We start from the raw sequence: 25,778 nt of genomic DNA, 5'->3' as shown, positions 1-25,778 counted from the left end.
AGAAGCTGTGGATGCCCCATCCCTGGAAGTGTTCAGGGCCAGGTTGGATGGGGCTTTGAGCAACCTGGTCTGGTGGAAGGTGTCCCTGCCCATGGCAGGGGGATTGGAATGAGGTGACCTTTAAGGTCCCTTCCAACCCAAACCATTCTGTGATTCATTCTATGATACTTAAAATATAGGGTCCTGGATGCTCAGTTGCTATACTCAATGATGTGTGTGTTTTCCTGTAGCCAAATCTTATCAGAAAATATAACAGTATTTTGTGCATTTATACTAAAGTCATTTTTTCCTTAAAAGAGCAAGCCATAAAAGGGGAGCATTTAGAATCTTTCAAATGGAACCAGTCACAGAGCAAATCAATCTATTCTAAAAGTGAACAAAATGAGCCGTGTTTGTCATTTCAGTGACAGATAGATTGGGGTCAGCCCCTGCATATTTTTTTTCCGCTCAGCCCTTGGACATGTAAAAGTGGTTAGTGTGATTTAAAAGAGGGTGTTGTCGCAAGGCCATCATTGGAAAAGATAGGTAAATCTTAGTGAACAGTCCAGTACCGAGTATTTGGAATGATTGGGATATATGGGGGACAGTCATGGAAAACTCCAGGATGAGGATGATTAGTTGGGCTCAGGGGTTGGAGGAGGGGATTGAGGTGGGGAAACAGCCTCCGTGTGTTGCGAAGCATTGCACCTTTAGCCACCATAACCAGAAATGACTGTATTTTGAAATAATAAGCAATATGGAAAAGTCAACTCCTTTATATTTGACATTTCTCTGTGCTTAGCAATGATGCTTTTCAGAAACTCTTACTGATAGTACTGGGGATATTATTTTAAAAAAGACTAAAACAAAAATTCAGCTTTATGATGTTTAAAATATCAATAATTGCTGAACAATTTCTTCACTATTTATCAATGAGTATTTTAAAGTGAATCTAAAAAAATAATATTTGTTTTGCCAGCTGTCCACCACCATGATGTTGGTGGATACTTGAAATAGCATGTTTGTATGTTTTGAAGTTTTTTCCTCTTCAGACTGTGTTTCTGATGGGGACTACAGTTAAATAACATACAGAATTGGAAGGCTGAGGTTTTGTTCTTTGTTTTTCTTCTTTGTATTTGTAGCTTCCTCTCTTAAAAAAAATTGCCAACTGACTGATTTAAAAAACCTCCACAACCTCTCACAAGCAAACAAAACCAAACCAAAAACCCTGAAGTATGGTTTCCTTGGGGAAGTTAAGTCTAAAGAAGTATACAATAATAAATATTAGCAGAAGAATTTAATGATTTATTAGACAGTGCTTACCTAAGAAAGCTTCTTAACTCAGAACAGTCAGTGGGATTAACACATGTGCTTAACTTGAAGCACATCCCAAGAGCTTTCCTCATTTGCATTTTACTTGCTCAAAGAACTTGAGGTTTGCATCCTTTTTTTAGGTGCAGTGGGTATTGTAGTATTCAAGCAAAATTAAAGCATTTCTAAAGCAAAAGAGTGCATTGGAATGGTGGTCTAAGAGTAAAGTGCTTGCTCATTGCTTTCGTACTGTTTGAAACCTTTTATTTCTGGCTCTTTTCCAAGATGGAAGGAGTTTGTTTTCAGAGAAATATTGTTGCCAAGGGATGAAATGTTGACCGTGTTGTTTTTAAAACAGGCTGATATTAATTACATTCTTTTAGCTGTTCTCTTTCTCTGGATAACTTTAAAAGTCCTTCCAATTTCCAGAATATTTAGGTAAGCTCTCAGAACGTGAACATAGTGTCTCATCATTTACGTGAAGAATGTATTAAAGAACTGGCAAGACCTGAACTCATTTTTGTGCACAGTTGAGAAATGTTGGTTTCAGATGATTACACTAATTAATAACATACAACAGCATCAGTGAATGCAGTGATTTTCCTCCCTTTCCTCTTTTATCTTTAAACTCTTTATCAGAGCCAGCTGTCAGACAACGTGTGAGGAGAGCTGCTTACTGCATTAGACTAGAGGAACAGGCTAATTTTTTTCAGGACCTCTTCTGTGATCGGGGCAGCAGATCCTGGAGCAAAGTCCATCTTTCCAGTTCCCTTGATAATGTGAACCTAATGTTTTGCGTTGGGTTTTGGTTCTTTCAAGGATCAGGTTGAGTTACTTAATTTGCCTCTTCTACAGAACAGTTTTGTGCAGGCCTCCTTGAGCTGAGCCAGTGCTGGTGGTCCTAGTAATGGGACTGTTCTTATGTTCACCCCACCAGAACTTGCATGGAGTGGGTTTTGTTTTTGTTTTGTTTTTTTTCCCAACCAGCTCCTGAAGACTGAGACCAGCTCATATTTCTTAGTCTTCTGCCTATTTCAGAGTCTTAGATCTTTTCATTCTTTACTAGGTAAAGTGCCACCTTCCAAGTAGTTTTGCTTAATACTCAGTACTTCAAGAACTACTGGGTCAAGAGAGCATAACATGCATAACAGCTGTGCAGAGCTCACCTTAGGGTGCCAACCCAGCTGCCTTGCCCTGCTTGTGCAGGAGCCCTAGAAGAGAGTAAAACAAGCTGAGCTGAAGCAAGTGAATTTTCCCTGCCAGCCCTCTCCTAAGCCTTCCATGTCCCTTTGCAGACTTGTTTTTGGGGCTTCTCAACCTCTCCTCTCATCCCTCCTTCAGTGGGATGAGTTCAGTGTGTCCTGGGAGTTTCTGGGAGAAGACCTCCAGCAAGGTTTTATGACTGTGAACTCCAGCCCCGCTTGCTCACGGCCCTGGCTGATGACCAGTGAGCAATCCTCCCTGGAGCTACCTGGATGCGGTCCGATAGCTTATGCTCCACTTCTGAAACCTTCTTGGGAAGCTGTTGGCCTGCTTGACATGGGGGAAGGCCAGCATTAGTGGCCAAAATCTGATTTTAACAAAAGGCTACGTACTTTTTGCCAGCTACGAGTTCTCAATGGAGGTGTGTGTTTCTTCCCTTTGTTTCCAGACTACAGAAACCAGCCTTCCTACTTACTTGAATCCCGATGTGAAAGCTTGCTTTCTCTCAGCGTTCCTGCCAGTCATGATCCCTGCCATTCATTAGCCCCTTTCTGTTTTTCTGAAAACTTGCTTTAATCCTGACACCTGTCTGGAAACTTTTCTTGATAGAGATAAGCATTGGCTTATTGTTTTGGTAAGTTCTGTAGATAAGTTGGTGGAAAAAATAACTGTTCCTCGTCCCAGTTGTCCCTCAAGAGATGGTCCTTATGTACAGGAGTTTACGTTGACTCACAAAAGATTAATGTGCACTTACAGTGAAATTGTCCAAGTTATATTACTAAATTGCCATGAAATTTATGGATTACTAGGAAACATAAATAACTGCCTGTGTAAACCTGTACTGTCTCATTAGCATTCTGTTTTAAATAGCTTTACATTTTTATTTGTTTAGACAACTTCAGCAGAAATTTCTGAGTATTCATCTGATAATGACAGCATGGGAGAAGGAGAGATGAGCCTGGCGAAGACTATTCCAGGATCCATTGAGGAGTTACAGCTGAGGTCAGGAGGGGACACAGGGGACGTCACAGCACGACCAGCCGGCGAGTGGCTGAGGTCTGCGCAGGCCCTTCTCCGCACCCCTGGGAAGCAGGCGGGCAGGGCCCCCCGCGCCCCCGCCGAGTCTGCGAAGAAGAGGAAGCTGCTGAGGTAAATGCACTGTCCACCTTAAGGAAACTTTTTTTTTTCTTTTAATTGTAAGTAAAAGAATACTTACAGAAGAGTAGGGATGCATTTCAAGGATAAACATTTTAGAGAGGAAAATTCCAAAAGCTTAAAGAGTGTCATTTATCTGTAAACAAGGCAAGAAAGAACTCAATTCACTTTTTAAATCTGTGGTGAAAGCTCTTGATCTTGAACTCCTGTATAAAAATCAACATTTTTGCATGTTTTTGCGCTTCTAATAATGCTTTACAGTGCCTTACAGACGTGTGAGTGGACATACTTCTGTTTTAGCATGTGATCATTTCATTGCTTTGTGCCTCTCTAGTCTGCAAAAATGCTGTACCTCTGATTTTTCTATTTTTAATTTTTTTTTTCCTCTGCAGATTTGTCAGGGCAAAATTATCCAAAATACTATAGGAGAGGAGTAGATGAGCAATACTGCTGAATAGCGTAGGACAGAGTGATATTTAGGCAAAGGTGGGATATATTTGTTAACCTGAAATTTAAATCTCTGTGACTAATCAAATACATCAAAAAAGATATCTAACTGCTGAAAGAAAACAGCCTGAGCAGTAGAAGCCTGATGTTCAAAATTCACTATTTCTCTAGCTAGTTACAGTGCAAAAATGGCCACTTCCTATACTGAATGAACGAATGTTGCTTTAACTTCAATGGTGTATGTGAGGGTGTGCCTCAAATGGAGACTGCAATTATGAACAGTGCTGTTATAGATATCTATTGTATTTTTAACAATGTGGTTCTTTCTGACTTTTTTTTACAGCAGATTCCATGTACAGTAATCAGTCAATTACTTAAAAAGTAAATCTTCACTTTGGTTAAATAGCCATACCTTATTTTTCTCTAAAAATGTTCTTGGCTATTTCAAAATGCTGACTGAGGGAGCAGAGTTGAAAGTCCTTTTTACTGAGGATCTCTGTACTTAAAAGTGCTTTGCTTTATTTGTTGTTACTTTAAAAACGTAAAGACACAACTGTACTAGGTTAGTCCAAAGCTGTAAACCCCAAAAAACACCTGTTAGCGGCCAAAAGCAAGTACGTGTGTAGATAATAAGAACAGGACAAGCATACAGTTTTGCCCAGAAGCACTTACAGCCTTCAGCAGTTTGCTGCTCAGGAGCTGTTTGTTACATTCAGTGGGTTTGTGAGTTTGGCCAGTAGTTTTCTGAAGCCATGAAAACTTTTGGTTGCTGCAACAACATCCCAGAGCGAGGAGTTCTGTAGCTTAAACATGACTTGAATCTGTACCTACCAGCTTCATTGATAACTTCTATCAACAATCAGTGCAAAAATATATTTTACAGCAAAGATACACTGAAACAAGTGTTTAAGAGAATAAATAGCTTTAAAAACAAATGAATAAACAAAACCAAACCAACCACAATGATGAAGAATGTAATCTGTCTGGAGTGGCCAGAAGAGCAGAGCTCCTAGGGTTTTCCATTCTTCCATCCTGTGGTTCCACCTTGGGTTCCTTTGAGAACAGGGAAGCAGGCAGGAAATTCCTTAGTTATGAGTTTTGTGTATCTAGTTATTTTGCTTGTCCAGGTAATTGCCATCTTTTCACTCTTCCTGTTCAGGGCATTAATTCCACATGTGTCTGTTTCCCATCCTTCCCTTTACTGTTGATGGAAAACTTTTTCATTGGTGTGCTAACAGTGAATATAAGAGTCTGCATCCTCAGTGGGAAAGCTCAGGTTTTCAGTGCTGTGAATTGACAGCCAGTTCAGGGAAAGGTTTCTCAGCTTCTTGATCGATGAAGTGACAACCCCTTCTTTCTGGTTATATAGCTAGAAGTCACGTAGCAGTTGTTGGCTTGTCCTTTCTCCTTCCTTTCCACCTCTGCTGCAGGTTGAGGCCACAGCAGAAAAAGCAGCGAGCAGGAGAGATCATCCTGCAAGCTGGATCTGGCCCATGCATTCTCACTCGGACCATTTGGAACTGAACAGTAGGTGGAAGAGAGCTGAAAGCCTCTGCTTAGCTGGGCTGTCTTTTTCCCGGCTGGTGCCTAGGAAAGCATGGGTTGGGCAGAGATGATGCAAGTGGTAGAGCTCCTGTCTTCCTATGTGAATTCCTGTGCAAGAAGTTCAACTCCAAATCCATATTAATCATACTTACTTCATGGAAGAGTCCTGATGTAAGTAGAATAGGTCTCTGTGCAGGTAGAATAGGCCTCTTATGGTTTTGTTTTTACTTTTAGGAAAACAAAAATTATTTCTATTTTAATCTCTTTTTGTTGTTTGAGACAACTGAAGCTATCTTCAAGCAGAGATAATATTTTAGCTTATAATTTCTGAAAAAATATTATACCTCTTCCAAATTTTTTAGGCACACTGCAATCTGCATTTATATTTGCATTACCTGTTTGCAGCTGTACTCTTGTTACCTCAATTGATACATTTTTCTATGCAGCCTCAAAGAAAACCCCCTAACATTACTACATGCCTCGCAAACCCCAACCAAGACTAAACAAAAACCCCAAACAAGCCGTTAGTGTCTGTGGAAAACTTGAGATAACTGTAGATTCATAGAATGGTTTGGGTTGGAAGGGACCTTAAAGGTCACCTCATTCCAATCCCCCTGCCATGGGCAGGGACACCTTCCACCAGACCAGGTTGCTCAAAGCCCCATCCAACCTGGCCCTGAACACTTCCAGGGATGGGGCATCCACAGCTTCTCTGGACAACCTGTTCCAGTGTCTCGCCACCCTCACAGTCAAGAACTTCTTCCTAATATTTAATCTAAATCTATCACCTTTCAGCTTAAAACCATTCCCCCTTGTCCTGTCGCTACAGGCCCTTGTCAAAAAGTCCCTCTCAGCTTCCTTGCAGGCCCCCTTTAGGCACTGGAAGGCTGCCATAAGGTGTCCCCAGAGCCTTCTCTTCTCCAGGATGAACAACTGTGATTCTCCCAACCTGTCTTCATAGGTCAGGGGACTGGAGCACCTCTCAGTCTTCCTGGCCCTCCTCTGGACTCACTCCAACGGGTCTATGCCCTTCTTATGTTGGGGGCCTCAGAGCTGAATGCAGTACTCCAGGTGAGGTCTTATGGGAGCAGAGTAGAGTAGACCTCCCTCGACCTGCCGGCCATGCTTCTTTTGATGCAGCCCAGCATATGGTTGGCTTTCTGGGCTGCAAGCGTACATTGCTGGGTCAAGGTGAGCTTCTCATCCACCAACAGCCCAAAGCCCTTCTCCTTACGGCTGCTTTCAATCTATTCACTACCCAGCCTGTTTTGATACTGGAAATTGTCCCAACCCACATGCAGGACATTGCACTTGGCCTTGTTGAACTTCATTGGGTTCGCACAGGCCCACCTCTCAAGCCTGTCAAGTTCCCTCTAAATGGCATCCCTTCCCACTGGTGTTTTGACTGCAGCCCTCAGCTGGTGTCATTATGAAACTCTCTGAGGGTGCACCCAGTCCCAGTGTCCGTGTTGCTGAGGAAGATGAACAGCACTGGTTCCAGCATGGACTCCTGAGGAGCGCCACCATCACTGGTCTTCACGTGGACAATGAGCCGTTGACCACAACTCTTTTGAGTGTAACCATTACAACCGATTCCTTACCTACCAAGTCATCCATCCATCATATCCAAGTCTCTTCAGTTTAGAGACAAGGATGTTGTGCAGGGCAGTGTCAAATGCTTTACCCAAGTCCAGGTAGATGACATCATTGCTCTTCCCTCATCTACCAACACTCAACACCATTACAGAAGTTACTTTCTACTGTCCCCTCCTCTTGGAATCTTCCTGGTGCGAAAATGGAAATGGATAGTTGCTTGGATGGGAGGAAAGGTATTGTTTGTTTGATCCTATTACAGATGTTATTTTCATATGCTACAAAAATCAAGATGTAACCAAAACAGCAGAAAACCTTCTGAAGTAAGCTAATTATGGATGATAAAAATGAATTCCGCTCATCCTAGTGTTAAAAATTTGAGTGTAAATTCAACACCTTTATGTGGGAATAAAATGAGAAACCCATCTATGTCCCCAAAAGAACATGCACATTATACAACGTCACTTATGATGAGTGAAATTTGAAGGAACATGTTGCAGTCCTCCGGTTAGGAGTTAAGTGGGGTTTTGGAAAGTGATTAGCATCTGCAGGTGAGGAAGGCATGACAGAAGCTATTCTTCCCCCACCACGCCTACTGACTGGTCTATTCTGTGTCCTTTTGCCAAATTCTTATATCTCTTCATGTATCCCCTGTAATGTTAGGTTTTGGTTTTAGAATTGTTCTAAATAAAGATTGTTCTTTCTAACACAGTCCACAGGGGAGAGCAGGTATTCTGTGTAGTGGTGTTTGTCCTTCAGGGATGTTGGTGGTCCCAGGCAGGTTCTGAAGCAACCTGAAGGGCAGTGCTGTAGAAGGTGCTAGTTTCTCATGCTAGTAGCAAAGTATCATTCTTTCATTCACAGCCATCAATACCACTGCTCCTGGACGTCTTCACCTTAAACACTGGTTGTGTATACCATCTTGTGTAGCTACCTTCCTTTATTTAAACAAAATTGGTGACGGGTGGATGGAGTGGGAGTAGTGTAATTTTCCCAGGTACACTGAGAGATAAATGTCATTGTACTGTGCGCATGAGCTACTAAGAAAGTTGATAAGGAGGTGCTCCTAGTGGTATTTGATACTGAGGTGAATTGCCTTGGTGTCAAGAGGTCAAGAGCTGTTGGGTTTAGATGTTCCTGCCCTTTTATTCCACCACAAAGTTTCATTTTCTCAGCTTCAGTCAAAACTGCATGGGAAAATAACGCAAATGATTTGCAAACCTGAGGGGAGAGAGTATACGCTGCAAATAACAATTTTCAGGAAGCTCCTCTTCTTAGATTTGGAATTAATGTTAATGCTACAGGCTGAAATGTCTAAACTGCGCTAGTTGCAAGTCTCTCAAAGTTCCTTTGTGAAAGAAGGGACAAATAAAGAGTATTGAACATCTAAAAGTGTGTTATATAGGTTAAATAACAGCTCATTCAATATTTGTAAAGGAGAAAACTCAAAATGCATGCACTCAGCTTTTCTTGTCTACAAGTAAACAAGTAAACCTTTCCTAAAGGTTTTATGAGTTGTATGCTTTTTCTAGTAAGATTTTATTTCTATAAAAAAAAGTCTGGGTTTTAATGCAGGAAATATATATCTTAAATTATATAATGTTAACCCTACTTCCAAATCTGTCACATTGTAAGAGCTTTTATTTGTGAAGAATAGATGCTTTAGCTTTTTGTTTGAATTTTTTTTATATATTTGAGTGACTGTTTTTAGTTTACTAGTAAAATAAGATCTTAGGAAATTCTGTTTCATTATCTTATATCTACTTGTATGTAGACCATTTGCAGATCTGATCTGCTAAAATTAACTTTTGTTATCGAAAGAGGAGAAAATTACAGAATGTCCTGTTACTATGTGCAGTAAAATGAAACCCAGTTGTCACATGAGGCCAACTGAGGTCCTGAAAATAAAGGAAATTGCCAAGGGAGGAGGAGCTGGCACAAATGAAGGAGGCTTTTACTTTAAAATTGGGTCTGTTCTTTCTTACATGCATCTACAAGTTGCGTGAGGGTGTAACAGCAACAGACTAGCCCTTTTGACAGTCATATTCTTACGCTTATTTTAACTATTGGATTAAGTTTTCCTTGCTAGTGAATTTCTTGTTGGTTTAGAAGACTATAACTGAAAAATATCACAGCTGTGCTACAGATGTATCACTTGTAATCACTGGCAATGTAGACAGGCAAATTATTTTGCACTTTCTGAAAGTCAAAATGCCTTATTTCTAGTAAGTGTTGATGGTTTCACTGGGCCAGATGCTTGGTGTTAAAAGGAAAAAAAACACTTTTAGTAAAAAAAGTCCCAAACCACTTTCCTTAATATGGCAGATTTCTCCAGTTTCACATGTAATCTATTTTACTGATCAGAATGGCCTAGCAGGGTACAGTTGTTCCCTATCAGAGAGAAATAATTTTGGTGCCTTTGGTCTGTTTAACCATGGAGCTTGCTTTTCTATGCAAGGTCTCTGCTCAGAAAAGGCAAAACCTTCAGAACTGAAGCGAAGGCTCTTCCCTTATCTTGTGGGGCATGGCTGTTCGCACATGAGAACTGGTCCACACAGAGTCATCATCTAAATTTTGTTACTCTATTCTGCGAGATTGTGCATGTGAGTCTGGCACTTGATTTTTTAATTTTTTTTTATTTTTAGTATTAGCCAGAAAGGGGATAACTTATTTCTGGGAAGACTCTCCTTCTTGAATCATCTTACTTCTGCTGAGAGCTTCTTCTGTAAGAGAAGCAGGACAACCTGAAATACTTCTTTTCTAATAAGGAGTCTTAAGAGCCAGAGAGCTGTGGTAAACTTTTCAGCTGTGGTTTGGTGGGGTTTTTTTCAGTGGCTGTTAAGAAGAGGTGATCAATGTTTTGAAAACTATGAAAAGAGCAGGCCCCAAAAACTTACCTATTTCCAAAGATGTTCCTAAATTATTTCAGGTGTTTTCTGTGAGATAACTTGGGTAAATACAGGCATGGGAAAATCAATCACCTATTTCCCTGGAGGCCATATGGGATGCAGAAACTGCTCACTCACCCTGTTCTCAGCAGCCACAATTGTAATCCCCCTTACATCTCTTCCTCTGTGCTGTCCAAGACAACTGGGACCTGGAAACCAAATTTCACAACACAAGAATGATGAAGTTTTGGTGTCTATGACAAAGAATTATTTTGGATTTGCAGGAGTAATTGTGTTATAGTGTCCAGACACAACTTGCAAAAATTTAATTGTTAAAGGTGTTATTAAGGATGTTTCTAGTACACGCTGGTTGGAATTTACAGCTGAAGACAAGGTAAATTCTCTAGATGGTTACTTTAGTCTAACGCAGTTGCTGAAAGATACCTTGCGCTATGGGGACTCACAAAAATGGTATCTTTGTTCCAAATACGTTTTATGGAGGTGACTTCCTTCGTGGTACATTAGAAAAAGAGTGGTGAGAGACTACATGGACTCAAGAAGATTTTGGCTTATTGAACTCTTTTAAGAGAGGCTCCAGATCCTTGAATCCTTAAGACTCTGGAAGAGGCTCTCTAAGCATGTCTGCCTTGTTGATTTGGCTAGTGTGAAAAAGACACAACACCTCTCTGGATGGGTACAACAGATCAGAGTATTGAAATGTGAGCAACTGCTGTGCAAGAAAATCCAGCATCCAGTGCAGTTTACTAAATCACTGCACTGCCTGTCTACTCGGTATATTTTTGAAAAAAATATGGAGGGTCTTCTGTATTTTTGTGTTGGCAGATGCAGCTGGCCCTTGGTAGTTGTGTGTTAGAAATTATCAATTGTGTTAGAATACAGATCTTCCATTTTCCTTTCATTTTAGGTGTGTACCTCAGATGCTGTTCATTTGACATGGAAATTTTGGGTCAGGAGAAACACTTGATTCCTTTCCAAGGGAAAGACCCCGGAACTTGTAGCAGAGTGTAATTGCTTGACAAGTTTTATAGGGAATTACAGTTATCGCTGCCTACTTTAATCTTTGGTTGTTCTATCACATAGGGAAAGAAATTGTGTTATGCTTTGATTCCAGAGAAGTATCCCACATTCAACAAAGAGAATAATGCCAGCAATGATGGTAATAGTGGTTCATCCAACATGAAACTTTATAAATCTAGTTGTTGAGTCAGAGCTTGAGTGGGACTGATCTGTAAAGCTAAAATTACTCTTTCTGATCCCTTGTTACTTTATGAAGTCAACGGCTTCTCTTCTGCACTGGAGAGGAGGTAGGCCTCTGTAGAGGAGGCTTGCGCTTGCGAGGCCAACATTCTTCAATCATGTCTTTCACGTGTACCCATGCTATTTAGTACCCTAAGGGAGCACTTGGTAGTGACTGTCAACATTCAGTGTTCCTTATTATTTTGCAGGTTGTAAACTAGCTGATAATAGCTTATGGGTTTGCAGGTTGACAAATTAAATGCCAGCATGCTTAGGAGTCCTTTTTAATTCATTAGCAAGTACGCCGTGGGCTGGAAATATGGAGCGGAGCATTGCAAAAGTCAGTTACTTGACCAGTGAACTTGGAAATATGAGAGGAGTTCTGTCCTTGCTTTGAAAAGAGAGGAGGGAAATTGCTGAGTCCTGAGATGGGGATATACATTTGTGTAACTTAGAGTGTTTTGAAATACATGGTGTATATGAGGAGACATGTCAGTAATGAGATGCTTAAGTGTTCATTGTTCTTAAATTCAAATGAAGTCTGGAAAGGAGTAAACTTAGATGAATGAGAGCTTATTTTTGGTAAGTGCCATGCCAAATGAAAGCCTTAATAAATGAACATAGATCTCGAGAAAGATCGAAGATGACTTCAAAACACAGCCTACTCACTAATGCTCTTTTCTTTTGTCCTGTCTGTCGGTCCCTCTCCCTCATTGGAATTGGAAGCTAGGGACCAGCAGCCTGAGAGTTACAGATCAGGCTCAGTGTTGCCTTTTGGTGATACTTGTTACATGGTGGCATAAAACTCTTCAGTCTTGCTGTTGAACTTTGTGGAAAGGGACAGTCACCAGAAAGTGAGCTTTTGTAGTACATGCTACACTTTCTTGTGGTCATCAAAGCTGTCTTTCATGTTGATATTGTTGGACATGGACAGTAATGGCAATGTGGTGTTTTAAATACGGTATTTCAACAAGCCTAGATTTAGTACAAAAATAGGACACGGATTTCTGCTTGTTAAATCTGTCCACCCTCAGGGGTTTAAAGGAACAAAATAGTTGTACTGAAAGTTTCGTGATTAAAAATAAAAAGGTTGTGGGCAGTGGAGATTGTATCTGAGCAGTTTGGCTTCCCTAACGGCCTTTGCTTTAACAATTTGCCAAGTGCATTCAGTTTGCTCATATTGAAACATTTTGGGGGCAAGTTTGAAGTGTTGGTCAGTAAAGTATGCATCTCAAATTACAGTTTTTGTTATTTAAATACAGTCTGTCAGTTTCCTTGATTACAGAAATTGTACATTACTAATTAAAATGTATTTGCCAATTATACACACATACACACACACACACACAGAGAAATGTTGAGTTCGTCATGGAGGACAATTAAATGCATCATAAGGGCTAATCTCTGCAAAAGAGAGAACTGAATATCTTTTTCTAAAGTTATTTAAATGGTTAGATGCATAAATAAATACAGACTGCAGATTAACCAAGACTGGTACTGTAGAATCCAGTCTCCGCCCTTGATGGCAACAAACCTCTCCTATCTGGCAAAACCAAGCCAAACAGTTTCTGGAGCTTGAAAAGCCAGGAAAGCTAGGGGATATTCTAGCTAGTGAATATTACCCATTTCTACCTTGTAATACCAAAATAAGCAAAAAGTTTCTTCCCTATGATAGAATCCATAGCAAAAAAAAATTGCTGTTAGTCCCAGTAAACCTAGTTACTACCAAAGACTGAATTTAAAAGCTCATTCGGTATTTAACAGTCCACAGATGTGCAGTTGGGAATAAAATAATAGTAATTTTCACCCTGTAGCTTTTTTCAAAACATGGGGTTGGTTCTTACACTGAAGCTGGCAACTGGTTAATAGCATGCTCTGCTTTGAGTAAGCTCTGTGTAACTCCATTTTATCTTTCATCTGCACAGCCAGGAGTGACTGACTGTATAGTTCAGTGTCTCACAGCACAGAGAGAGGCATTTTTAAGTGTGGGCACCTGTACTGTATGAGAAGGAACTGGTAGTTTTCAAATGCCGTTGTCATCAAATCTGTTAGAATACGTAACAGAAAGCATGTTTTTCTTTGTTTATGTGTTCAAGCTAAAAAGGGGATTAATCCTCCTAGGTTTTGGGTGGTGGTTAAATGCCTTTGTTTCTACCTTTTAAAGGAAACACACCATAAACTCTCTCTCTTGTCATAGAAATTCCTTTTGTCCATGGCATGTCCTTGAATTTTATTTTCAAATTTCACAATATGAAACAGACATTACAAAAAAAGCATTTCCAATGTCCAGCTGAGAACTTTTCATAAATGCATTCTTGGTTAAATTTTATATTCTGCAACCAAGCAGATGTGGAATATTTTATGATGTTTTCTGTTTAAACTATTTTTAACTGCATTTGGAATGCAAATGGAAGGATGATAATAAGTATCAATAAATTTTAATAGCCCAAAGGGCTGCTAAGGAAAGGCACCGTTTTACTTTTCATGGACCTTTGTGATAACTATTATCCTAATACAGATGGCTAGCAAATTAGTAATGAAGTTATAAGTGCCAGTGAGACTCTCACTGGTAGGCGTATCAGGCCTGGAACGGGAATGGTGTATTCCTGTTGTGTGCAATAGCCACGAAACCAGGAACTTGAGTCCTTCATGCTACAGGCTGTTCCTGCCACAGGTGAAACGGTAGTGGGCTTACAGAAGAGTAGGAATTGTTTGACTGGACACAATTGTAGCCCTGATCAGGGAAAGGTGGGGGGAAATGAAGATGTGAACCAGTAATAGCTGCCCTCTTCTGCAGGTACCTTAAGATTTTCTAGCATTATTTGAACTATTTGAACTATTGTTTGAACTAATATTGAATAATATTGATGTATTTGAATATATCAACAGCATATATTGAAAAAAATAAATTTCTTTGACTGTTGTCTGTGGAAGGCGTGGAGTAGGGTTTTAGAACACTCCTGTTGAACAGTTTTCTTTCAGCAAAACAAGTTTTTGAGCTGCTAGCTGTATTGTGTATTGCTATAGTCCAACCACAGAGTTCAGCTGCAGGCTATACACGCAAGACTTAAGTAAGCAAGCTCAAAATGCATTTAACTGCTGCATTTCTAACCCTAGCTGAGCTGGCATCTACCTGTTCCATCATGGCTCATGTAGAGCACACAGCCAAGATGAATTACCAATGCATCTAAGAACAGTTTCCTGGCAAGAAGTCTTGCCCACAAGTGTTGTGGTGCTGTAATTGCTTGAGTGTTCAAGTTTGGGGGAAAACATGGATGAGCAGTGTTACTAGCAGAGTAAGTTATCCTGTATGAAGTTATGTGCTTGACTGTGCTGCTTTTGGTACCAAAGCTTCCATTGCACTTCTCTGTATTAGTTGCCCCTGTGTCTAAAATGTCCATGTTGAAAGCAGGATTAAACAAGGCTGTTAAGCTTACCTGGAAGTTCACTGGAGCCCAGGACTTCCTAAATATTTGTTTGTTTTCCTCCTTAATATGGCAGGGTTTATATATAGCTTAAGTGTGTGTTCTCTGTTTTGGGCGTTTGGGGAATTTTTCCTCCTCTGAAGAGAGTTTGAGTTTCTCTCTTCCGTGCCTGAAAGGAAGAGAGAAACTCACACCAGCCATAGAAGAGATGCAGTTATGTAAACTACAGAAATTTTATGGATCATTCTGGGTCAAATGTGGCTCTTGTATTTCAGAGTGTTCATTCTGTGATCTTTACTACTAAGGTGCTTAACCATGCCATCTAATAATTCTTGGGATAGTTTGCAAGTATATGCTTGTCCATCAGAAATTCAGCTGAGACCGCTAATGACCTTTCATGTAACCTGTTGACTTGTCTGCAGGTGAAATTGCTTAGTAACTGCTAAAGAGATATTTTTTTTACATCCTGCCTGAAGTGCTGCTTAGCCTTTTTAGCTCCTTCTTGGTTTCTACAGGTGTGAGTCCTCCCAGTTTCACATTTGTAACGTGAGCTTTACCAATCTATTTTGCTTTTTTTTCTAAACCAAAATAATCTATTCACATGCGCAAGTAATCATGAGGTGGTTGTATCTTATCTCTGCTGATTCCTAAACCAGTTTAACCCAAGGACACATTTTACCATAGCAGAAGTCTTTATTGATATACTGGATAGTACTTGTTGTGGAAAAACGTACTCTATAAAGAAAGAACAAAGTAGGTTTTTATGCAAATAACTTCTTTGAAGCCAAAGAAAAATGCTCAGATATGCCCATAGTAGTCCAGAGTTCTTTGTAGTAGCCCAAAGACAGCTTCCAACACATTCGTCTTTTTGTTCTTAAAGTGAGAAATTATGTCTTCTGGCTTTGAATCCAGGTGTAGGAATTTCTTTAGTGTTACCTTAAATGTATTTGTACTAGATGCCACTCCTCTGCTCCTTACCTTGGGAATGCTAAATTAATTTCATCTTGGAGAGTGTTCAGACCACTGAAACTGCACACTTGACCCAGCTTGTGAAATGAATCATAGGGTCAAGTATGGGTAAAAGAATATTTTTGTGATCACTCCTTGCCAACAGACAAACAAATCTGTGAGGAAAAGAATCCCGACCTGTTATAACTGGTGGTTACATTGGTTTGTTTTGAATTCGCAATGGTCTGTAGTATCTATCAGGGTATATGTATAAATGCAATGAAAAGTTGGGAACCTTCCGGTACAGTCCTTGTGTTGGAGACAGGACTGAAAATATGAAGGTTTTGGACACCCAGAATATGTTTTATTGTATGTATTGACCCTAAGTGTATGTTCTATTGGGAGTACATCGATTCGAAAATCAAAATTAAGAGAACTACTCTGCAAAATTTAATTTTACCGTATGTTTCTGTCTCTAAGGGTCAAAACATACATATTCCATCTGTTCTATGGCTTGTCACTTGGCAAAACTGAATACCGATTCCTGGCAAAACTGAACATTCCTTTATCCTCTGCAGGGGTGGGCTAGCTGAGAGGTTATGTCGACTGCAGAACAGAGAAAGATCTGCCATTAGCTTTTGGAGGCATCAGTGTATTTCAGATGCTAAAATCCCCTCAGGTAAGAAACATTATACATACACTATTCTGTGAAAGTACATACTTACATGTGTGTATTTATGGCCCACATTGGGGTACAAATGAACTTTATATTATTTGTGGGTTTTGCCTGACTTGAGTTGAATGCTGTCTTGATTGTCTTCTGACCTAATATTGCATTTCAGTGAAATACGATGGTTTATAACATCTCAGTCATCAAAGTCTTTGAACGTTTAGGGGTAAAGGAATTGTTTTAAATAGCATCCATCTGGACTCTTCACAACTCCTTTATTTCCAGCATCACCTAGGGAAATGGTGTTGCCAGCAGGTTGTAGGACAACTCAAGGTTTAATTTATGAGTGTGCATATGGGTTTTTTTGTTCTTGTTTCTTTATAACCACCTTTTCCTCTTTCCATGTTCGTTTTTCTTTGGTTTGAAGTCATGGGTGAGTGCTGAAATTGTTAATGACAGCAAATATGGACAAACCGAATACAACCATGAAATGAGTGTGAAGCATGACTACAGTGGGCACTTAGAGAGAAACGGTGGGAGTTATGCACGTTAGTGACAAATGACTGATAGCACCTTCTTTCAGTAGTAGTTCTTGAGAGATAATGGTTTCATAGAGCTTAAGTGTAAAGAAATGTTTAGGCTTTTTTGTCAGCTTGTGTGTGTGTGTAGGTTACAAAATTTCAAGCATTTATTCTGTATTAAGCTGACTACTTGTTTCTGAGCACATATTAACTTCCATTTATTTTTCAGTCCTCTGGTCTTAATTTGGAAACATGCAGATCAGGAAGTCTATCACTTGTCTTGAGAGTTTGTCCTTAATTCCACTCCCAAATTTTTAAAAATGAGTTCTCTTCCAAATCTGAGTTTGTCTGGCCTCAGTTCCCCTCTTTAATTTCTTGTAAAGCCTTTCTCCATTAGATTAAAGAACTCTTTAGTATGTGGCATTTTCCCTTTCTGGCACTTGCATTGCAAAATCACGCTGCCTCATAATTTTCATAAACTAAACAGACTGAACTCTTTTAAGGCTTTCTAAAGCATTTTTGCCAGTTTTCAAGTGATTTTCATGGCTTTTTATTGCACCCTTTCAAACTTTTCAACATGGTCTTAAGAACAAGCACAGCTACTTTGTATTCCTCCAGTTTTAGTCTCGTCAAAACCATTGGCCAGGTCCAGTTCACTACTCAGCCTCCTGTATGTTCAAGGCCTCTAGTAAGTATATGAGTCTGGTCTGGCTTTGGTCACAGCATGATGCTGGGGACTTCACATTGAATTGATTGTCCAATATGGTTTCATAACATCTGTAGCTGTTTTCTGAGATCCCATTTCCCACCAACTACCATTTATGTTTTGTCTACCTAAACACAGGGAAGTATTTGTACTGTATCCAGGTCTGCTTCATTTGAGTATACCCAGCTAACACTGCAGTTCAGGTCATTGTGTATGTCACTCCTGTCCTCTTTTAGTCACAATTTTTCTTGAATTAATGGTATCCACACAGTTTCTTATATTATTTTTTTAACTTGTCTTTATGTCATTGATAAAACCATTTGATAGCATGAGTGTTTATTTTCAAATCCTGCTGGAACTGCTCTTTACTTGGTTGTGATTCTCCACTGATAAAAAGCTCTAACTGTAATTCACAAAGTTAGTTCTCTGAAATTTTTTTTTGTATTTTTTTTTTGCATTCCACTTAAAGGGTACGTTACTTATAGTGAAAAGGGTTGGTTTTTTGTAAGCAGGCTGTATGATTTTAAGTCATACCCAAACTATTGGCTAAAACTACTCCCACCGTTTCTCACTGGAGCTTTAGAGGGCTTATATTCTGTGGCAAATTGCATACTATGTGTTCAAAATGCCACCCATGCGGAATGGCACGTTATATTTCTGACCTTAATTCTTTACTTATTTTTCCAGTCACTTTGCCTAGATCTGATGTCAAGCTAGCTGATGTCCAGTTATTGTAGGTCACTTTGTTTGCCCTTCCTGAATTGTAGCACAATATCATCATCCTTTCAGTTTTCTGGAATTTCTCCAGTGTTTGAAGACTCACTAGAAAGTAACATCAGGGAACCAGGAATGTCTTTAGCCAACTCTTTTCAGAACTGCTGTGTTGAAAATTATACAGGCACACTGACTTAAAACCAGCCAAGCCTTCTGCATGTTTATCCTCCACCTGAGTTACTAATGGATAGGAGGTTACTTTATCACTCTCGTGTGGTATGAGGACATCCTCTTGCTTCTGAAATATGGAACAGAAATTGATATTGAATAGTTCTGTCTTTAAAAGAAAATTAAAATCTGTAGTGTTCTCTACAGTAATGGACTTGTAACATCGCTAATATGCTAATATTCTTTTTGTCCTAGCTTCACAGGTGTCATTACAAAACGCTGTGTTTGACTGCTCACCATTTTGTTAGATTTTAACTCCTAGGCTGAAATATTCCATGCTAAAGTCTGCCTCTGGCTGAATTCCTTTCTTTGATTATTCTTCTTTCAGAAAATGAGTCAGAATTTGTTAGCATTTTATGAGAAAAAGGCTATGGGAAAATACCTTGCTCTGTTAAGTACATTTTAAAAATTCTGATGAGTGTCTTCAAGATGATTTAGTTTTGGCAGAAGATGAACCATTTCTGGGATATCCCTTTTGTCATCGTAGTGAAAATCTACAAGAACTTGGGCAAGTTAGAAGTCTTTTAGACAAACTACTGTTTCATTTACCTTATGAGCATTTGCTAAAATTTCTGAAAGATGCTGAACATGCCATAATTTAGGAATACACTTCAACTTCACAGCCAAAATTTCACTTCCAATTCCCAAACCTTATTCCAAAGCATAAAGATGATAAAATAATCATTAAAATAGCTTTGATAATATTTGGGGGATATTTTTTTATCTGGGAAAGAATTTATTTTTGACAGTTTTGTTCTTTGAATGGCCATACCATTTCATGTCACTGAAACAAAACTGGTGTTTGGTTTGGAAAATGTCAGTTAGAATGGTTGAAATTCTAGTAATGTAACTAGATAACCTTGTAATTGCTTCTAGTCTAGAAATGTGAAGTGTCAGCACAGCAAATGCATACCACTTTAAGCGTTCATCTTTTAAGGTTCATACTAAGGGTGTCTAACTAATCTGAGGTACTTCTGTTTTGCCCCGTAATATTTCTAAACCACATTGTTTCCAGGATTGTTTCTGACTTTGGCTACAAAAGTAGAGGAAAGAACTTCTCAAATGACAAGCTTGAATGAGTTATCAAAGGAGCCTGAAGATTAATGCAGAGGATTGAAGTAACTTAGCTGCTGGGAGAGCTGTTACATCATTTTGGATATCCCATAGACATGCAGACCAGAATTTCATTGCTAAAGCAAAGGGGACCGATTTCAAATGAGATCAGTTTGAAGTCGTCCTTCCATTTGAGATTTAAGGAGAAATGTTTCCAGAAGTGCGGGCCCTTCCCCCCTCGTTAGGCACTTCATGTTACAGAATTTTATGCCTTTGTTTTGCTGTTGTTTACTTTTATGTTGTATCAATGTCCACATTGTCCAAACCCCCCTTGTTTTGGCTTTTTTTTTTTTTTTTTTTTTCCTAATTTCTTTCTGTTTGCTCCCCTGACCCCTTTCTGTAAGTAACCATTGTGGTTTGGCTGCCTCTTGGTCACTGGGATGAATCACTACCCCAGAAAAGAGCGCCGCCTTTCAGCACGCACTTTCTGGTTTTTATGCAGTGCGTGGGGGTCTCATTTTTGGCCGACTCATTCTGCAGGGCAGAATAAATCTTTTTGGGTCAAAATTGCATTTGGCAGCCGGTCCCTGTGTTTTACTAAGGATATGTGTTTTTGCAAGTGATTGGTCATTCCACTTCTGTAACCAAGCTAACCATATCAGACAGAGGCCTGAAAGGAGAGAAGACGAAAGCTTGCCCATGCTATGCAGTGTTTGTTGGATGCTTGCTGTGGTTAGTTCTAACGGAGATGGATGTTGGGCTCTTTGCCACAAATCCAGAATTTTTTTTTCTTGACAGGATGTAAGGGAGGCTGAGAGGTGTGCAGTCCCCATAACAGCAAGTCTCTGATCAGTCAAGCTGATGGTTTGAGAGTACTATGTGCAAGGGCTTTCAGACCACTTGCAAGGTTTTTTTCCTGCATGCAGTGCTGCAACTTCCCTGTGAAGTTTCCTGTTTGGGCAAAGAGGAGATCTGGACAGTTGAGAGAGGAAAAAAAACAATCAGCAAAACCCCAAACCTTTTTCCTGTCTACTTGTTATACGGGGATTGCATGATGCAGAAGTAAAAACAGTGCTTTTCTGAGTTACATTCAGGCAACATTCCTGTCTATAGGACAGGACACCAACAATATTTGAAGCAAACTCATATAAATTTCTTCTGTAACTTCAGATATTTTTCTTCCTATACTTTTTATTTTCTATTGTTTTTATTTTCCTTCCAGTTATTAAACAGTTTGTTACCTAAAATACATAAGCATATTATTCCTTAGCATTTGTAGTCTGATACAAGATATTTAGTATTTGTTGGCCTGAGATTGAGTTTTGGGATTGGACTAGAATTGAATTTCAGTAATAAACCCAAACTGTTGATGTTTCCTTCCACGCTGCTCCTTCCTCTCAGGGTGAAGTGACCTTCAAGGAGCAACAATTCTTCAGTTTGCTGAGGCAAGTGGAGCACCCACATGAAGGGAGTAGGATGAAGCCCTGGAGATGAGGACAGGGTTTCACACGTAACAACACATTTTCAGGAAGGCAGAAAGACTTGCAGAAGAGGACATAAACAATCACTCCCCCTGCTTTCAGTTTCAGTGACTATTAGGTGATAGGAAGAAAGGATTTTAACAGCTTGAATGCCATGAGACTTGCATAAAAATTTATCTCTATGGATGAAGAAAACAGGAGTAGTCCTTAACGGCGTTTCTTCTTACCATGCAGAATTCTTCTGCAAGCATGAAAGTCTGAGCTTTGCTAGTTGTTACTTATTTACTTAGTTCTTGATAGATTTTTTTATAACTTAAGATTTAATACTATAAATTACAGACAAAATTTGGCAAGTGGTGAAATTTATGTTTAATTTTTTTTATTTTACTAGTCAACTGTCTGAACTTGTTACAGCATTGGGAAGGAAAAAATCAAATGTAAACTTGTCTTTTTCAAACAAGAATTCTTTGTATTGTTTTGGGGGTTTTTTTTATGAGAAACAATAATGGCATGCACAGTCATTTTAAGTAGCTTACATATGTTCTTATAAAGAATGTATACTGTTTAAAGCACAGCCAAATTCAGCAGCCTTTTTAAAATGCATATAGATGTGGCAAGAAGCCATCATGCCTGCAAGACTTGGTGTGTCTTTGAGAAAAATATTTTTGAATGGCTTCAGAAGTTACCAGCCCAGGAAGAATAACAACATGTATAGATCAGAATAGCAACCAGATGTTTTTGTACAGGCTGTGAAAACATTGGAATCTCTACCTGGTTTTCAACATTGACTTTGGATTGCAAGGGTCTGCTTGGTATCTACCTGCTTGCTGAATTTGTTAGTAACTGCACCTGCAATCTTTTACAGAAGGGAGGAGGAGGAATAATAATGGGATGCCAAGCAAAAGAATGTTTTTCTTTTGATTTATGCCTGTATTTTGATATTTTTACTTTTTACACTTGAGATTGAAAGTAAAATTTTATGGCCTGAACTAGAAAATGCAGGCTTGGCTGTTCTTCCACTGCAGATAGTAAATGCTGTCCCAGGAGCATGTCCAGCAACTGCAGTTTTGGAACCCACATTAGACAATTAGAAGTTAAATGATGTTGGGATGAAATAATGCCTGGGAAAAAAATAACTGAGGGAGATAAATTTGGAAGTGTGTTGCTGGTTTGCTTTATTAAACAAGGCATAAATTGGGGTTTTCTTTACTTCATACTTCCATAAGGTGTATCTGATCCACCCATCCGAACCAAAAGAAGAAATTTACTTTCATTCTTAGTGCAATAGGTGCTATTCCCAACATTAATGGTCCATTGTACTTTCAGCGAGAAATAGTATTTTATAAAGGCTTTTAGCTAGGATTAGTAGAAATTTGACTTGGGTCAGACCTGGGTAACACCTGTATTTCTTGTAGTTCATATTTCTAAAGAACTTGCCAGTTAAGTATGATTTAACTTTTCAGCCATGTTGTTTAGAAAAGTCAACTATGTCTGGTACAGCACAAATTTGCTTCTAAACTGCAGTTTGTAGATATGATTTGTTTGATAGCTTTTTGACAAAAGTAATAGTAATTTGTTTTTCTTATAAGGGAGAAAGACAGATGCTTTTAATTCAGATATCATTAAGATCAAGAATTGTGCATTTTGACTGTTTAGCTGGCAAGAACAAATACAGGTTGTCCTGACTGCCTTTGCATGAAACAAGTATTTGTTAGCAGTTTTTCAAATATTAATGTGACTTCAAGCAGTCTCATCTTCTTCCCAATCCCTCGGGTTTTCTTGTTTGTCTTGTTTTTCAGAAAGCTCTACTTGCATGAGTATTGTTTTTTTTTAGCGATTTAAAAGGAAGGTGTTGAAGGACTGTTTCTTTTACCTTTTGCCCTGCTTGCTTGGTTTCTTTTATCCATGTGACTTATGGGGTAGGTCTTGTGGCTGAGAAGTTTCTCTGTTATTTTGTCATTCTTGCTTTGCATGATAGTGCACATGTATTTAGTGATAGGTAGGTGCCTGTCCTTTATTACTAGAGGCTTTTTACTATCACAATAATAATAATTTCTACTATTCTCTTCTTCATGCTAGCGTATGAAGGTTTTTTGTTTGTTTCTTTCTTTCTTTCTTTCTTTCTTTCCAGAATGGTCAGTGGGGCAGAGCTGTACACTGCTTAGCATTTTACTAAACTCCAGTTTTCTTCTGTGTTTGTAAGATCTGTTCTGTGTGTTTGTAGTTCACTGTTTTCTGCACTGTTACTGTGGCCTTTATGGAAATTTATTTCTACTGTGTGTCATGTATGATTGTTATATTCAGATGGGCACATCAAGTCCTTCAGCCCTGTGGGTGAGATGCATTCCCTCAACACTGCAAGATTTTTAAATCCTTATGGAAGAATGGAAGATTGAAAAATTCAGGAGTACCCACCATCACAGAGTCAGCCTGCGTTTGGCTTGCTCGTGTTGATGTGCTGGTGGTGTTACTGTTGTTACTTCTGCTGAGCTGATCTGCGTGGAGGTGCCCTGGCTGTCCCAGCTAACACATTCAAATCATGCAGAATGTGGTAAATTACCTTCTGTCCCAGCTTCCTCTGCAGGACCTGGGAGATGTTGCATACCCCAGGTTGTTGTCCTAAAGCACTTTTCCTCACCCTGTAGGTCTTGTAGGGCCTCCTTTGCTGCTAGAGTTCTATCAGCTGTCAAAAGAGAGTTTGTTCCCTTTGAGAGCTTTCTGTTCAAGGCTACAGGTGTTCTTCTGTATCATTTGAACAGTAACACTTCAGCAAAATTCACTCAAGTGAGGTGAAACTGCATGTAGTCTTACTGATGTTAACATCTGATGCAGTTCCCATACAGCAGGTCCTATGGATCCTCTCCCTGCCATGTGTTCAGCTTCCTGTGACAGTGTAGCAAGAAAAACATAAAATGTGCAGTCCCCAAAAGAGCATAATTTCTATGTTTTTCTCCTCATTTGTCTTCCTTATTGGTAGTTATGGAGTTATTAAAATGAAGTTTAGACTTGTATTTCAGGCACTGAAGTCAGAATGTCTGAACTTTTTTTTTTTTTAATTCTCCTCCTCAATGTTTTTCCTTTTATTCTTTCCAAACTGCTTTTTGGTTGTTAAAGAGTCAAAGGAGAATGGCTTTCTTCTTAGACTCCCTCCTAGTCTGCCCTTGGCATGACCAGTGCATCATCATCTGTGACCATGTACATTTGGTGTTGATGTGGCTTAAATATATGCATCTGCTGTGAAGCCACTTTATTAGGTCTGAAGATTAAGGTCATTCCCTCTGCCAGAGATGTAGAGTCATGTTGAAGTTTTCCAAAGGCTCAAGATCTCAGGGTCCATGATCTCCAAAGGAACAGGGAATTATTTTTTTTTTCTTATTTAACCCTCCTGGAATTCAGGGTAATGCAGAACATCTGCAAAGTACTGCATCAAAACATGTTTTGATGACATGGTATATGACTGAAGGGCAGCATCACCCTATGTACTGAAATAATAAACAGAAATGAAAGGAACTAACTGGGGAAACTGATGCATTCAGCATGAAATTTGTTTGTTCATCTCCACGCACTTGAAATATGTTCATGGATTAATTGAGCTACTTCACGTCTGGATTGCAAACTGGAGTGAGACACCAACATCCTAGAGGTCAATTGGAATTAAATAATTGACTATGGATGTAAGAACAGATCTCCTAGGTGATCAAACAAAAAATTACTCTAGCCTAAGATCCTGTTTCTGGCAGTGACAAGAGCTACCTAAATGCCTAGGAAAACCTGTAACAGGGCTAACACTTGATATTTCCCCAAAGTATTCTTCCGATGATCTCCTAAAGATCTCTAACTTAGGGACTTTCTGAACCAAAACTAACGTCTGTGGTTTTAGTAATTCTAAATAATTTTCTTTCTCCTACCATGAAGCTACTTGTTGCTTTTCTGAACTCATGTACATAACATAGACTTGTTTTGATCACACAATTGTGAAGCATCAGGCTTTTCTGGAAATTATTCCCAAGGTCTTTGCCAGGTTCATTCTGTTACTACTGTTGCCAAAAAGACCTTTCCCTGTGATTTCAAAGGTTCTCCTAACAGTAGCAATGAGAGGCTAATGTCCCACTTGCCTAGGTTTGGATCGGGATTTTTTCATCTGTGTCTGAGGAGCTTGAAGATGTGGCTCCAGCATGTGCTGGTGGGGTGGTGCTGAATCTGCCTGGCCGACCCCTCATGGCAGGGCTGCTGGATGGTTTTTGTTAGACCTTCTTGTTTCTTGGCTGGGAGGGAGGTTCTTGTCAATCATAGAGAAGCTTCACCAGAAATACTTCCCTGCTTAAATGGCTTCCTCCTCCCACCAGTCAGTTGCTCCTGCTGGTTTCACTCATTCTGGACCACTTGTGAGGTCTAGAGGAATTAATTTGTTTGATCACGGTCCATCTAGCAATGATTTCTGTCTGTTGCCTTCCAGTGGGCGGCACTTACTGCAGCAGTGTTCTGCAACGGGCTGATGTGACCTCTAAGGGTGGAAACTAACCCAGCTTATCAGTGGTACCTGATTTTCCTTGTACTCCAGCCCTTCTGTGGCCAACATTTTGAATCACTAGTAGCCAGCATGTTGCTGCGTGTCTTTGTGAAAGTTTTTTTTTTTTTTTCTTATGGAAAATTC

At 39.4% G+C, this 25,778-nt stretch overlaps 1 protein-coding gene across 4 annotated transcripts in view; it reads left to right on the top strand.

The window, feature by feature from the left end:
- Window positions 1-25,778, top strand: part of SPIDR (scaffold protein involved in DNA repair) — a 209,819-nt gene that overhangs the window by 51,468 nt on the left and 132,573 nt on the right. For all 4 annotated transcript variants that reach the window (XM_055799070.1, XM_055799069.1, XM_055799071.1 and 1 more), the window contains exons 6-7: window positions 3,386-3,642; window positions 16,330-16,430. In XM_055799070.1, coding sequence (XP_055655045.1) covers window positions 3,386-3,642; window positions 16,330-16,430 — 358 coding nt within the window. The remainder of the gene's footprint in view (window positions 1-3,385; window positions 3,643-16,329; window positions 16,431-25,778) is intronic.

This window comes from Falco peregrinus, chromosome 3 (assembly GCF_023634155.1).
Source record: "Falco peregrinus isolate bFalPer1 chromosome 3, bFalPer1.pri, whole genome shotgun sequence".
NCBI classification, from domain to species: Eukaryota; Metazoa; Chordata; class Aves; order Falconiformes; family Falconidae; genus Falco; species Falco peregrinus.
This window is presented reverse-complemented; position numbering and strand designations above follow the sequence as displayed.